Here is a 14,232-nt window from a genome sequence, read left to right on the forward strand (position 1 = left end):
ATAATCGGCTAGATCCTCTCTATATAGAGTCCACAAAAATACAGTGGGTTTAAATAAGCACGGCCTGGCTAAAGCGCAGAAAAAAGCTGCAGGAGTCGAGCAGGCGCGCAGGAGCTGTTTGCGGCCTCCGTCCGCACCGCCGCCCCTTTAATTAATCCATAGAGGACTAATTCAATTCTCCGCCCCGCAGGCGCCTGATTGGCCGAGCGCACGATCTACACCGCAATTTGCCGCCTGTCACTCACCTCCCAATAAATAGTAATGTACCTGGCGGTGGGTAGACGGAGAGATTTACGTTTCTGCGAGAATTTCTTAAGGTTTGCAGACGAAGGTAAGCAGCCTGGAGTTTTTTATTTTATTATTATTATTATTTTATTTTGCGCAAACAAGCAGCTAGAACTGCGTCCAGGCCGAGCCTCTGTATCAAGATGAACCTGAACTACACGTCTCCGGGCGCACAGATGCCCAGTCAGAGGTCAACGTCCTTCTTCATTGAAGACATTTTGCTCCACAAGCCGAAGCCTTTGCGGGATGTGTTTCCGTCGCCTTTCTCCAACTCGCTCGCGTCTCGGATGCCTCTGCTTGAATACGGATACCCCCTCATGCCCACTCCGATCCTCGCCTCCCATCCACACCATCCGCTGCACAAACCAGAACATCACCCCTACTTCTTCACCTCCGGTAAGAACGCTCTTCTTTCTGCACAAACTCACTATACAGCTCATGCAATAAGCATCACGGTGTTATATTTATGCTAAGGAGCTGTTCTTATTTATTATTATTATTATTATTATTTAAAAAAGCACTTTTGTTCTTCCTGTAACTAGTCATTTTAATTGTTTGCTGTTGTGCTCGAATTAAAACCCGTGTATATGGCACAAAGTCGATGCAATTTCTAAATTAAGTGAGGAAATGTTTCTCTCTCTCTCTCTCTCTCTCTCTCTCTCTCTCTCTCTCTCTCTCTCTCTCTTAATTCTGGGAAATATTATGCGCTGGAATACAAGGCCATGCACAAAGAGCAGAAACTTTCCTTATAATAAGCTATTAACATGTTGAAATATTTATATATTTGCAAATGTTATTTAAATTCAAATAGATTACTTATACGAATAAATGAGAATTAAAAAAAAATGAATTCTCCATGGTGAAGGAGTGCAGATGCCATCGTTGTTCCAGCATCACCCGGAGCTGCCCGGGAAACACTGCAGGCGCCGGAAAGCGCGCACCGTTTTCTCGGACTCGCAGCTGTCCGGCCTGGAAAAGCGCTTTGAAATGCAGCGGTATCTCTCAACCCCGGAGCGTGTGGAGCTGGCCACAGCACTCAGCCTCTCAGAAACACAGGTGAGCCACGACAACCAACCTCAAATCGCCTCCACATTACACGCACTGCAGACTAACAATACCGACGGAGCAATAAAATAAAGTCCTGAAAGGTTTTTTTTAAATAAATTTTGTGCGCACAAAATAATGATATTGATCATAAGTAGTTTTCACAAGATAATTTGTGCGCACAAAATTAAAAATAAAAGCACCTTTCGGGGCTTTAAGGACTTTTATTAAACACGGTTTTCTTGCTTTTTTGCTTTTTTTAAATCCCATTGCACAGGTGAAAACTTGGTTTCAGAACCGAAGGATGAAGCATAAAAAGCAATTAAGGAAAACGCAGGAGGAGCAGAAGACACCCGGGGACTCGGACAGATCTGTGGAGAACTCGAGTGCCGGCGAGCTGCACGACAAAAGCGCAGGAGACGCAAAAGACGCAATGAGTCCGGACAGATACACGGTGGATGAAAACGAAGACGAGGTCGATATTGAGGACGACATCTGCTCCCCTGAACATTTACTATAGACCGAAGAACATGAACTAAACCACCCATGTATAGATCGATTACTGAATTTTAGATAGGAAATTCTATTTAGATTTTTTTTCTTTTTATATTATAAATTAATAACCATCTAAAACTATATTATTCAAGCGCTTATGACATGATTTATCAGCAGAATGACTCATCACTCCAGGTAGCTCCGTACAGAAGGAATTTCGATTCTAAAATTATTATTATTATTATTATTATTATTATTATTATTATTATTATTATTATTATTATTATTATTACCAACAGTTTCACCCATACTGAGGATTATAATGAAACGATCGGGTTTGAAATAGTCTGTCACAAGTCCACAGTGACTTTTTTTGTGAATATGGGAGGGGTAATAAATATTGTATTTGACAATCTGTAAATATAATCATGGTATATAATAGCACTTGTTTATAGCTACTGGATAACTTGAGCACGAACGCGGCAGTGATTTCGGATGTTGTTGACGCATCATGTTCATCAGCTCTAAAACTGTGATGTGTCTTTTATTAATGCAAAACATGTTAAAATAATGTACAGTGAATTAATTATCAAAGAAATTATGACTTGTTCAAAGCAAACTATGATCAATTTCACATTTGGCTTCCTTTTTGTTATTTAACGGTAACTGATGGAACATTAACGGGTTTGGTGATATATAAAACCACAAGAGGGAACAATCACAATAGGCTGATATTATTATTATTATTATTATTATTATTATTAAGATTTTTTTTGGGTTGAAAAAATTTCACACATTTCAAAAACCTGACCCATTTGTTCACTACGTTATTACAAAGCATTTATAAAGACCCTGAATTATTTCACGAATTCCAAAAATAATTTAAAAAAGAAATCATGTTTTAAAAGATAAAGCAGGTTAACCGAAACGCTTTTGTTTTTTGTTTGTTTATTTACATTAATGAACAGAGACAACAATATAAAGAGAATCTGAAGAGTCACTTTCTTCTCTCATAAGTTTTTAAAAACTCATTTTGCTATCGGATTATTTTTTATACACACTTTTTGTGTCCCCTGCACATGCCACTAGTGTATCCTATAAATGCGTACTTGCTGTTAAAAAAAATGCCTTGTGGTTGTTGTTTCACCCCCCCACCACCACCACCACCACCAATCCGGGACAGGTATCAGACACAGGAATTTTATAGAAGGCCAATAATCTCATTAGTCATTGTGTATAATCCTTGTAAAGAAGTGTACACTACACACAGCATCTAACACATAGGCCTATATCTAATTTATTAATTATAAAAATGTGACTATGAACAGAGAGCTATACATAACACAAGTCTTCAATAAAATACCTTTAATCATATGCAAATCTTAATAAAAAAAAACTCCTGTTTTTTCCCCATCAGTATCAGCTATTCAGTTAAGAAAGTGTGCAACATGCAAGACGAAAGCTTGCGCTCATCTCAAGGCTTTAATGAGGATGTTGGGTTTCTTCTTCGGGATATGTGCACTCTTTCTTCATCTCATCTCATCTCATCATCTCTAGCCGCTTTATCCTGTTCTACAGGGTCGCAGGCAAGCTGGAGCCTATCCCAGCTGACTACGGGTGAAAGGCGGGGTACACCCTGGACAAGTCGCCAGGTCATCACAGGGCCGACACATAGACACAGACGACCATTCACACCTACGGTCAATTTAGAGTCACCAGTTAACCTAACCTGCATGTCTTTGGGGGAAACCGGAGCACCCGGAGGACACCCACGCGGACAACATGCAAACTCCACACTGAAAGGCCCTCGCCGGCCGGCCACGGGGCTCGAACCCGGACCTTCTTGCTGTGAGGCGACAGTGCTAACCACTACACCACCGTGCCGCCCTGCACTCTTTCTTGTTTTCGAAAAACAATTCGAAATGCTGTTTTAGATAGATAGATGGATGGACAGATGGATGGATGGATGTGTAATAGCTGGAGAAGCGAGCAGGCCGTGCGGAAGGTGATCAATTAAAAGATTAAGCGTTCGATTAGAGCGCCGCTCTCTTTAATGGCGGCCTCATCAGCTCATTTGCAAAGGCTGCGGCGCCTCGTGCACATCAAAGCCTGGGACCAAAAAAAGCGGGAGGATGCTAATGCAACCTCCTTCATGAGAGACAGAGAGAGAGAGAGAGAGAGAGAGAGAGAGCGCAACGTAGAGAGTCGGTCCGGAAAGTCTCATTAATTCAAAAGGTTGTGCGTTTATGAAGCTCGCGCGCGGAGGCTTGACGCCGAAAACAACGGAGCATCAAAGCGGACATGATGGGTTAAATAGAGGCTATAATCTAATTAAAATATTACATGCGAGCAAATAGCTCTTTGATAACGATCTAAGGCTTCCATTAAAGGGGTAGGTGCTCGAGATTGTTTTAAGGGGAAGGGAATTATCACTTTAAAAATAGAGAAAACAAGTTTACAGGCTCTAATCAGACGAGGCTTCAAAGTGCCATCTTTGTTTGACCCTCTTTTTTCTCAGTTCGAGAAAAGGGAATGGGTAAAGTGGGAATAATCAGAGTAATGGGCAGGAAGTGGCTGAAAAATCAGCTCAATGGTGTGATCAGTGCAGCCAGGTGTGTCCATAAAATAAAAAGGAAGTAAAATGCATGATGCTATAATCAGGTAGCTTATGTCCTGTTACAATTTTTTATTCTTAAAAAATGTGTATTATATATATTTTTCCTAAGTAACTAGTCCTATGAACTGTGGCAGATGTTTTACACCACGCAAATGCCTATTGAGTCTGTTTGAGCCACACAGACTCAATAGATTTCTCTCGTTATTATTACCAATCCACACTTCTGCTGATAAAACACAAGATAAAAATCCAAGGATATTCAAAAAATAAAATAAAATCACACAAATGTACATAATATATTTTGTGACATTAAAATGAGTTAAAATACTGCAATACATTAACAATATATTGATATGATAAAGAGACATAACAGACAACATGCATTTCATTTCAAACACTGTACTTTTATTTGAACAAGCCTCGAAATGCTTCAGAGTTCTCTATTTCATTGCAATGGACTAACTAGCTGTTGACAGAGGGTGCAGATGACTTGCCGTGGATTTCTGTAAAGTGTTCCACAATCTGTTTCTCCTGCTCATGTCGTTTCTTCAACATCTCTAAAGTAGATTGCTCAGTGAGATCCACTCCTAACTGGAAACAGGCAGAGCGCTCAAACAGTCTTTCACTCTCAGTCTTGTCTTTGGGTCTCTCCTTTAGCGGAGGTGCTTTCGGTTTTGCAATGGTTTTGGCATACTCCAGGGCCTGGTAAGGGACAAAGATTCAACAGTGAGAATTGAACGCATTGTTATAGGTAGGAATTTCAATGAAAGGGCCAGTACATATTGTGTGAATTAAACACCTATAGATAATGCTTGTTGAATTAACTCTTAAAGTGTGGGCTAAATGGAGACCTGTAGCAATTCTTACAGTTTTTTTGTGTTCAGATTTGAGAAATACTGTAGGTGTTCATTCAGCACATGTACCTGTGTTAAAATTTAAAATAGTTTGATTTTATTCAGTAAGAAGTGTAAGTTCATTATTTTCCAATAACAGCACACACAGAAGTGTTTTATTCTAATGGGCTACATGATAAATCCAGTGTTGTGTTTTCAGGCCTCCTTCACCTTGTTCCTGGGAATGCTGTTCTTGTTGCCACTGCCCACTGAGTTCCTGGTCGGCACAGAGGGAATCCTACTTATCTTCTTGTTCTGCTCACGGATCATATTTGAATACAGCTTCTGTTGTCTAATTTTCTCAGCCTGACAGCGAAGAGAGAGACAGCAGCAGATTACAAAAGGGAGGTTTAATTACCTAAGCCGTTTTCTCCCTTAAGGCCCCTCTACCCCATTGTGTGTCTCTCTCGGTGGCCACTTCACAGTAGCAAACAAAACTAAATAAATCTCATCATCTCCCTGGAACCTGTATCAAACACAAATCAGTGTCTGCCTTGCCGAAAACCCATCTGAAAATCAAATTCATTGAAGGTTTTACTATTGCTGACAAAAGAAAAGCAGGAAAATGCCCCACTCCAAGGCTTACACACATTAAATTTGTAAATTCCTTTCTGTTCATTTGCAGTGGCGAAAGTCTCTCACATTCATGAGGATAGAGACCTCAATACCATTTCATAGTTGGAAATAGCTGTTCAGGATTCATTAAACCAACAAGAAGAAATAGTGAATGCATGGTTCAGTTTGACCCAAGTAATTGCAGATCTTCCTGCTGGGGTGTTTCCCAAGCATTATGTTATTACGGTTCTTACCACATCCTCAGCAACACTGTTGGATGGTCCGAGACCTCCCAGCTTCACATTCCAATTCAAGCTCTTGTAGTCCTTCAACGTGTATGTCTGAATGGAGAGAACCAATCATATGTGTCAGTAAACAGAAGAAAGTATTGTAAGAAGTCAGAAACACCTAAAAGTTAACAGCTTTGAACAATATGCTGCATTAATACAATGATGACCATTATAGTGATATCCTCATTAATCAGCCCTCAGAAAAAAATTGTGTAACCATTCTCAGAAGAATAGAAGAAGAAGCTGAAGCTAAGACTTATTGAAAGAGTAAGCAGTTAATCCGTTATGGATGTCTAAGGTGCACTCGAGTAGCAATCCACAAGCTCTTGCAAAGAAAAAGGGGCTAATCAGGCCAGATCAAGATGGCTCCTTCAGGCTCTAGGGTCTGTATCGGATCAGCCATTGGTCATGGACACTGCAGGATGCTTACTTTCTCCACTGATCTGTTCCCCCTGTTTTACAAATTTATCCCATAATCCCATGAGACATGATGGCAGCCATGGTGCTGTGAAGAGAAGAGGCAATCTGTTTTATGGCGTAAAGACGACTTAATCCTGAGACCGCATCAAGTGGATGTGTTGCGTGACATCATGACCTCTCGCTGGTCCTGTGTGTGTCTACTACTGAGCTGTTTTTGTTTGGATGCTGTTACAATATTTACTTTGTTATTATAGCAGCACTGGGTGAAAACAGCTACTCCGGATATCTCGTTTTATTCTATCCACATTCACTGGATATGAGCAATCACGTGTTCTGATTGGCTGCTCTACTACTAGGCTATCAGCTTATATACAATGAGTAGAGAAAAACAAAATGGTGGAGTGTGTTGCTGAACCAACCGAGGATGAAATAAAAACTTGACTTGAAAACAAAACCCCAAAAATGATCAAGTATTTAAAATAAACAGAAATAACTCAAAGAATATAGCGCCCCCCCCCCCCCCAAAAAAAAAAATCTCCTGTTCCACAATCCAGCCCAGACAGTGGCAGTAATGCACCTTTAATTTGGTTTGCCAACCGCCAAAAAACTCTAAAGAACAAGAAGAAGAAAGCCTCAAAAAATACAAAAAAGCAAGAAAATATGGAATAAAAGTATTTGATGGTCAGGACATGTCTTTTTTATTTTTCAACAATTATTATTTATAGCATTTTTCACAAATTGCTACTGTCTTTATCAGTAAACCCGCTGAAACTGTCTAAACTATAAACATGGACACCATGGACTACACTCCCCAAAACTCACAGCACCCTCTGTCTCCAGACTACTGAACTCAGCTGTCACTCATCATCCTAATTAGTCCCCCTGCCTATATAAACCTCTCTCTCACACTGCTCCAATGTGAAGTATCGTTCTGCTCTCATCAGTTCATACCAAGTCTTGTTGTTTCTGACTGACTCTCGTTATTCTGACTTTTGCTTCTCTCTTTCCCATTTACGCTCTTTGTCTTTCCCCCTTAACGTTGTTTGCCAATCGCCCAACCCTCGCTTGTTCTACGACTCTGATTCTCGTCGCGTGTTTTGGCTCTGTCACTGTTTGCTCCTCATTACTCTTCTGTGCATACATCCGTAAGTGCCTGTACCGTGACAGGATACTTCGCTGCCATGAATGTAGCGGAAGAGGCAAAGAAAATTGCTCTCAACACCCAAGGACGCCTATTAGGACAGCATCAGCAGATGCTAGCCAATCTCAACACAAGAATGGCCCAACTAGCAACTGTGATGTCACAGGCCCTCCTAACACGTTCTGAGTCATCTCCAACTCCAGCGCTACAACTTCTGGCTCCGGAGAAATTCGCCAGAGACCCTCTTGCCTGTAAAGGCTTCCTTCTCCAATGCTCCATGTACTTCGCTGCTATGCCTAGCATGTCTGACGAGCACAAGATTGCTAAATTTCTTTCCTCTCTCACAGGCAAAGCACTCCGATGGGCCAGTGCAGTTTGGAGTAAGGGCAGCGAGCCGTCTAAGTCTTATGAGCAATTTCTCACTCTGTTTAAAAGGGTTTTTGACCATGAACCCAAAGGGATTGAAGTAGGTGAAAGTTTACTCACCATATTACATCTCCAGAAGCGTGGCCAAATATGCCCTGGAATTCAGAACGCTAGCGGCCGCTAGTGGATGGACTGATCCCGCTCTGAAAGCTGTATTTTGCCAAGGTTTGTGCCCAGAGATTCTGAGTGAACTCGCCTGCCGAGATTAACAACTAATGCTGGATTCTCTCATTGACCTCGCAATTTGTCTTGGTAATCTCTTGGGTCATCGACCTTCCCTACAGGAGAGTGGAAAGCTGGATCCAGCCTCAGAGGACAGTTCTGCCATGGACATCTCACGCATCTGGTTAACTCGCTCCGAACGTGCTAGGAGAAAGGAGGGGCTTTAATAGTGTGCATGCGCCAGCTCGCATGCAGCCTGCAATGAATGCTCCTGATCCTTTTTCTCTATTTTCTACTTTTCCTACTTGTCTTATCTTCATTTTTTTTGCTATTTTTTTTCCGTTACCATAACACTGTAATCAAGACACTATGAGGGTTGCAAGAGTTTTGGTGTTTTTGCTCACAGTCGCAAAACTTTTTTTCAGCGCAGCCACACAACAACTCCATGCCGCCCACATTGTTTACACCAGGGATCAGCTGATCGAACTGAAGCCGGCTGCTCTAGCGACAAGACCGGAAGAGATCCCTGCGGTAATTTGGTGGAAAACACATAGAGGATGCAGAGGAAATAAAAAGCTACAGAGGAAGAGGGTGGCTTTGAGACAATGGAAGCTTATTGAAAAATCTTATATGCCGTGTCTCCCCTCTATCATCATGGGGAACGTAAGGTCCCTTGGGAATAAAGGGGACGAGCTGACGGCACTGGCCCAGAGTCAGACGGAGTATCGGGAGTGCAGTTTAATGTGCTTCGTGGAGACATGGCTGCATCAGGATGTTCCCGACGACAATACTACAATCAAGGGCTTCCACACGGTGCATGCGGACAGAGACTGTGCCAGGAGCAGTAAGCGCAAAGGGAGAGGGCTTGCTGTTCTTGTGAACAACCGGTGGTGTAACCCAGCTCACATCACCTTGAAGGAGCGCATCTGCAGCCCGGATGTTGAACTGTGTGCTGTCGGACTTTGTCCATATTATCTGCCCAGGGAGTTATCATGGTGGCTGTTTATGTTCCCCCCTCTGCAAACCCGAACACTGCTTGTGACACTATTCACTCTGCAATAGCCTGGCTACAGACTCAACACCCGAGTGCATTCACTGCTATCTCACGTGACTTTAATCATGTTAATTTGGACAAAACACTTTCCACTTTCACCCAATTTGTGAACTGTCCTACCAGAGCGAGGAGTACAGCGTGAACTGAGAGCAACGATCAGGGAGGCCAAGGAAAAGTACAGCAGGAAGTTGGAGTGGAAACTCCAACAGAACAACATGAGAGAGGTGTGGAGTGAAATGAAGACCATCACTGGTTACAAGCCAACCAACAGTGAAGGAGTGGATGGCAATGTGGAAAGGGCGAATGACCTGAATCTCTACTTCAACAGATTCAATGGCATGACCCCAACCCACCACCACCACTCTTCTGCGGGATGGCTACAACCACACACTTCACATTCTCTCCCCTCCCCCACCTCTTCTTGCCCAACCTCATCCCCATTTCAAGACCTCACTCGCACCTCCTCAACAGACCCCCTGGCTGAGCACCCCCCCCAAGAAACACCTTCATCCCTCCCCCACCTGTCACCTCCACACCGATCATCAGCGAGGAGCAAGTGAGAAGACAGCTGAAGAGACTCCATGCAGGAAAATCAGCAGGCCCGGATGGTGTTAGCCCCAGGGCCCTGAAGACCTGTGCCCTCCAGCTAAGTGGAGTACTTCAGCATGTCTTTAACATGAGCCTGGGTCTTCAGAGGGTCCCCGTGCTGTGGAAGACGTCATGCCTCGTCCCTGTACTGAAGAAGCCGTGTCCCAGTGACCTCAAAGACTACAGGCCCGTGGCATTGACGTCACACATCATAAAAACCCTTGAGAGACTCATCCTGGAGCAGATCCGGCCTATGGTCCAACCACTTCTTGACCCCCTTCAGTTCACCTACCAGCCCCGTCTTGGAGAAGAGGACGCAATCATCTACCTGCTCAACAAAGTCTACGGCCACCTGGACAAGCCAGCCAGCACTGTGAGGATCATGTTTTTTGATTTCTCCAGTGCTTTTGACACCATCCGGCCGGCTCTGCTGGGTGAGAAGTTGACAGCGATACAGGTGGATGCCCCACTGGTGTCCTGGATTGTGGATTATTTGACTGGCAGACCACAGTACGTGTGCTTGCAGTGCTGTGTGTCGGACAGAGTGATCAGCAACACCGGGGCTCCACAAGGGACTGTCCTTTCTCCTTTCCTTTTCACTCTCTACACCACTGATTTCAACTACTGCATGAAGACCTGCCACCTCCAGAAATTTTCTGACGACTCTGCAGTGGTTGGACGTATTACCGGTGGTGATGAGAGAGAGTACAGGACGGTGCTGGACAACTTTGTCACGTGGAGCAGGAAGAACCACCTACAGCTCAACGTGACGAAGACGAAAGAACTGGTGGTCGAGCTGAAGAGAATCAGGGCTCCGGTGAACCCTGTTAACATCCAAGGGGTCAGTGTGGACGTAGTAGAGGAATATAAGTACCTGGGGGTGTACTTGGATAATAAACTGGACTGGTCCAAAAACGTGGACACTGTATGCAAAAAGGGCCAGAGCCGTCTCTATTTTCTGAGACGGCTGAGGTCCTTCAACATCTGCCAAATGATGCTGCGGATGTTCTATGAGTCTGTGGTGGCCAGTGCCATCCTGTACGCTGTCATCTGCTGGGGCAGCGGCTTGAAGGTGAAGGACATGAACAGACTCAATAAGATCATCAGGAAGGCCGGCCATGTTGTAGGCGTGGAACTGGACTCTCTGACAGTGGTGTTGGAGAAGAGGACACTGTCCAAAATAAAAACAAATCTTAGACTGTCCTTCCCACGCTCTACATGAGGAGCTGATCAGCAACAGGAGCACATTCAGTAAACGGCCAATTCTTCCACGCTGCACAACTGAGAGACACAGGAAATCATTCCTACCTGTTGCAGTCAAGCTGTACAATGCCACTGTATAACTATGGTACACTGTCTTACCATGTATACTGTATCCTTAACTTAGGTGCAATATATGTATATAGGAGTCATTGTATGCAAAATCACTTCATTTGGCTTTTACTTAAGTTATTGAACTTATTTAAATTTATTTTATTTTTATTTATTCTTTTTTCAGACGATTTTATCTTCTATTTTTAGACATGTTTACTACTTCTTTGATTCAGGAGCTTGGTAGCAAATTTGAATTTCCCTCCAGGGATTGATAAAGTAATTCTGATTCTGATTTGCTTCTACTGTGGGAGCCCTGAACATCAGTTGAATCACTGTCCCATTCGTCCTTCCCGTTCATCTCCTACAGACGATCCTCCACGCAACGTAAGTCCAATAAGATGGTTCAATTCCAAATTGTTCAAGGTTCCAGTATTGTTAAAGTTGGCTTCTTCTACCCACATCCTCTCTGCTTTCAATGACTCAGGGGCAGAGGGGAACTTTATCAGCAACTCAGTCGTTCAGAAGTTCAACTTGCCAATAACCCCTCTTCAAAGTGCACTCAGCATTTGGACCATCGATGGGGGACCAATAGGAGATGGTTTTGTCACCTTATGCACAGCTCCTCTATGCATCCAAGTGGGTGCCATCCACTCTGAGCTCATCTCACTCTATGTCACCACCACTGTAAGTCACGATCTCATCCTTGGCTACCCTTGGCTCCAGCTTCACGACCCCTTGATCTCGTGGCAAAACAAAGACATTCTACAGTGGTCACCCACATGCTTTCAAGGCTGCATTTCTTGTCCTCAAATAACTCTCGCCTCCACCTCTGTGGAGAGCCCTCAACCTGACACTCTGGACAACATTCCTAAATGTTATCTGGACCTCAAGGAGGTTTTCAGCAAGGGAAAAGCCTGTGGGCTGCCACCTCAAAGATCCTATGACTGCGCCATTGACCTCCTGCCAGGCATGTCACCTCCTCATGGGCATATCTATCCTCTTTCTCAGAAAGAACAAACAGCTATGAAGGAGTACATTCAAGAGGCCCTCAAGCAGGGCTACAATCCATCCTTCTAAGTCTCCAGCTTTGGCTGGCTTCTTCTTTGTGGAGAAACAAGGTGGGGGTCTATGCCCACGCAATGATTACAGGGGATTGAACCAGGTATCAGTGAAATACCCTTATCCACTTCCTCTTGTTTCCATAGCCCTGGAACAACTCAGATCAGCAAAGATCTTCTCGAAACTCAATTTACGTAGTGCATACAACCTCATCAGAATCAAAAGGGGTGATGAGTTGAAAATCCCATTCAGCACTACCGCCAGCCATTCTGAATACCGGGTAATGCCGTATGGCCTTTCTTTGGTGCCTAGAGTGTTCCAGTGTCTTATCAACGATGTGCTACAGGACATGCTAGGCAGATATGCTATTGCATATATCGATGACATCCTGATATACTCTCCAGATGAGGAAAGTCACCAAGAGCATGTAAGAACAGTTCTCCAACACCTGCTTCAGAACCATCTCTATGTCAAAGCAGAAATGCGAGTTCCATCAGAAGCATATCTCCTTCCTAGGATATATCATCAGTGCCGAGGGAGTGAGTATGGACTCATCGAAGGTCTCTGCAGTTACATCTTACCCATGTCCATTAAGGACCTTCAACGTTTTCTGGGTTTTGCAAACTTCTATCGCCGGTTTATTAGAGGGTTCAGCTCAATTGCCGCTCTCTTGACAGCACTACTCAAGAAGGGACCGAAACACCTTCAGTGGAACCCCTCGGCAGAAGAAGTATTTTGTTGTCTCAAACAAACCTTTACCTCTGCTCCCATCTTACAGCATCCTGATCCTTCCAAGCCCTTCGCCCTGGAGGTAGATGTTTCTGACACGGGAGTAGGGGCAATCTTATCCCAACGTTTTGGGGAGAAACAGAAACTTCATCCAGTAGACTTCTTTTCTAAGAAACTCCCATCAGCAGAAAGGAATTATGATGTGGGGAATTGGGAGTTACTTGCGATAAAACTGGCCCTTGAAGAATGGTGACATTGGCTAGAAGTTGCCAATCACCTGTTTGTAATCTTAACAGACCACAAGAACCTAGAATATATCAGGAAAGCCAAGCAGTTAAACCCTCGCCAGGCCAGATGTGCTCTTTTCTTCACAAGTTTTAATTTCACCATTTCTTTCCACCCAGGCTCCAAGAATACTAAGGCTGATGCCCTCTTGAGAATCTTTGCTCCCACTCACCAGGACTCTGCAGCCCATCCCATCCTCCCATCTCAGTGCTTTCTACAGTCCATCACTTGGGACCTAGACAGAGAAATCAGGAACTCTCAACCTCAACAACTTCTTGACAGTCTTCTACCTGGTCTACTATATGTGCCCAAACCTCTCAGAAGTAGACTCATCACATGGGCTCATACATCACCCGCCATGGGACACCCGGGCAGCCAACGCACCCATCAGATGCTTAGGAACAAATATTGGTGGGAGAACATGCTCACAGAGATCAACCAGTTCATCGCCTCATGCTCATGTGCACAAGCCAAAGTACCCATAACTCCACCTGCTGGTAAACTCTGCCCTCTCCCTGTTCCTCAGAGACCCTGGTCCCACATAGCCATAGATTTCATCACTGACCTCCCTCCCTCACAAGGTAACCCCACCATTATGGTAACCATCGACTGCTTCTCCAAAGCTCTCAAACTCATTCCCTTACCTGGCATCCCCACTGCAGCCCAAACGGCAGAACTATTATTCCAGCAGGTTTTTCATTACTATGGTCTCCCTGAAGATATTGTAAGCGATCGGGGCTCTCAGTTCATTTCTCGTTTCTGGAGGGGCTTCATGGAAAGACTAGGGGCTTCAGTAAGCCTTACATCTGGATACCACCCTCAGTCTAACGGGCAAGTCAAGAGAGCCAACCAAGAAATCGGCTGTTTCTTGAGGA

The 14,232-nt window shown here is 43.9% G+C and overlaps 2 protein-coding genes across 2 annotated transcripts in view; one reads left to right on the forward strand and one right to left on the reverse strand.

Annotated features, from left to right (window-relative positions):
- Positions 1–428: 428 nt before the first annotated feature.
- bsx (brain-specific homeobox) lies at positions 429–1,849 on the forward strand. Its single transcript, XM_060909635.1, has 3 exons — positions 429–681; positions 1,151–1,341; positions 1,607–1,849. Exons 1-3 carry the CDS (start codon positions 429–431, stop codon positions 1,847–1,849), a joined length of 687 nt encoding a protein of 228 aa, XP_060765618.1.
- Positions 1,850–4,903: 3,054 nt separating this feature from the next.
- Positions 4,904–14,232, reverse strand: part of jhy (junctional cadherin complex regulator) — a gene marked incomplete at its 5' end in the record, with an annotated part of 43,396 nt that continues 34,067 nt past the window's right edge. The window contains 3 exon segments of the mRNA XM_060908581.1: positions 4,904–5,143; positions 5,506–5,640; positions 6,144–6,230. Of these exon segments, the coding sequence (XP_060764564.1) occupies positions 4,904–5,143; positions 5,506–5,640; positions 6,144–6,230 (462 nt within the window).

The sequence above is a fragment of the Neoarius graeffei genome, chromosome 25 (assembly GCF_027579695.1).
Source record: "Neoarius graeffei isolate fNeoGra1 chromosome 25, fNeoGra1.pri, whole genome shotgun sequence".
NCBI classification, from domain to species: Eukaryota; Metazoa; Chordata; class Actinopteri; order Siluriformes; family Ariidae; genus Neoarius; species Neoarius graeffei.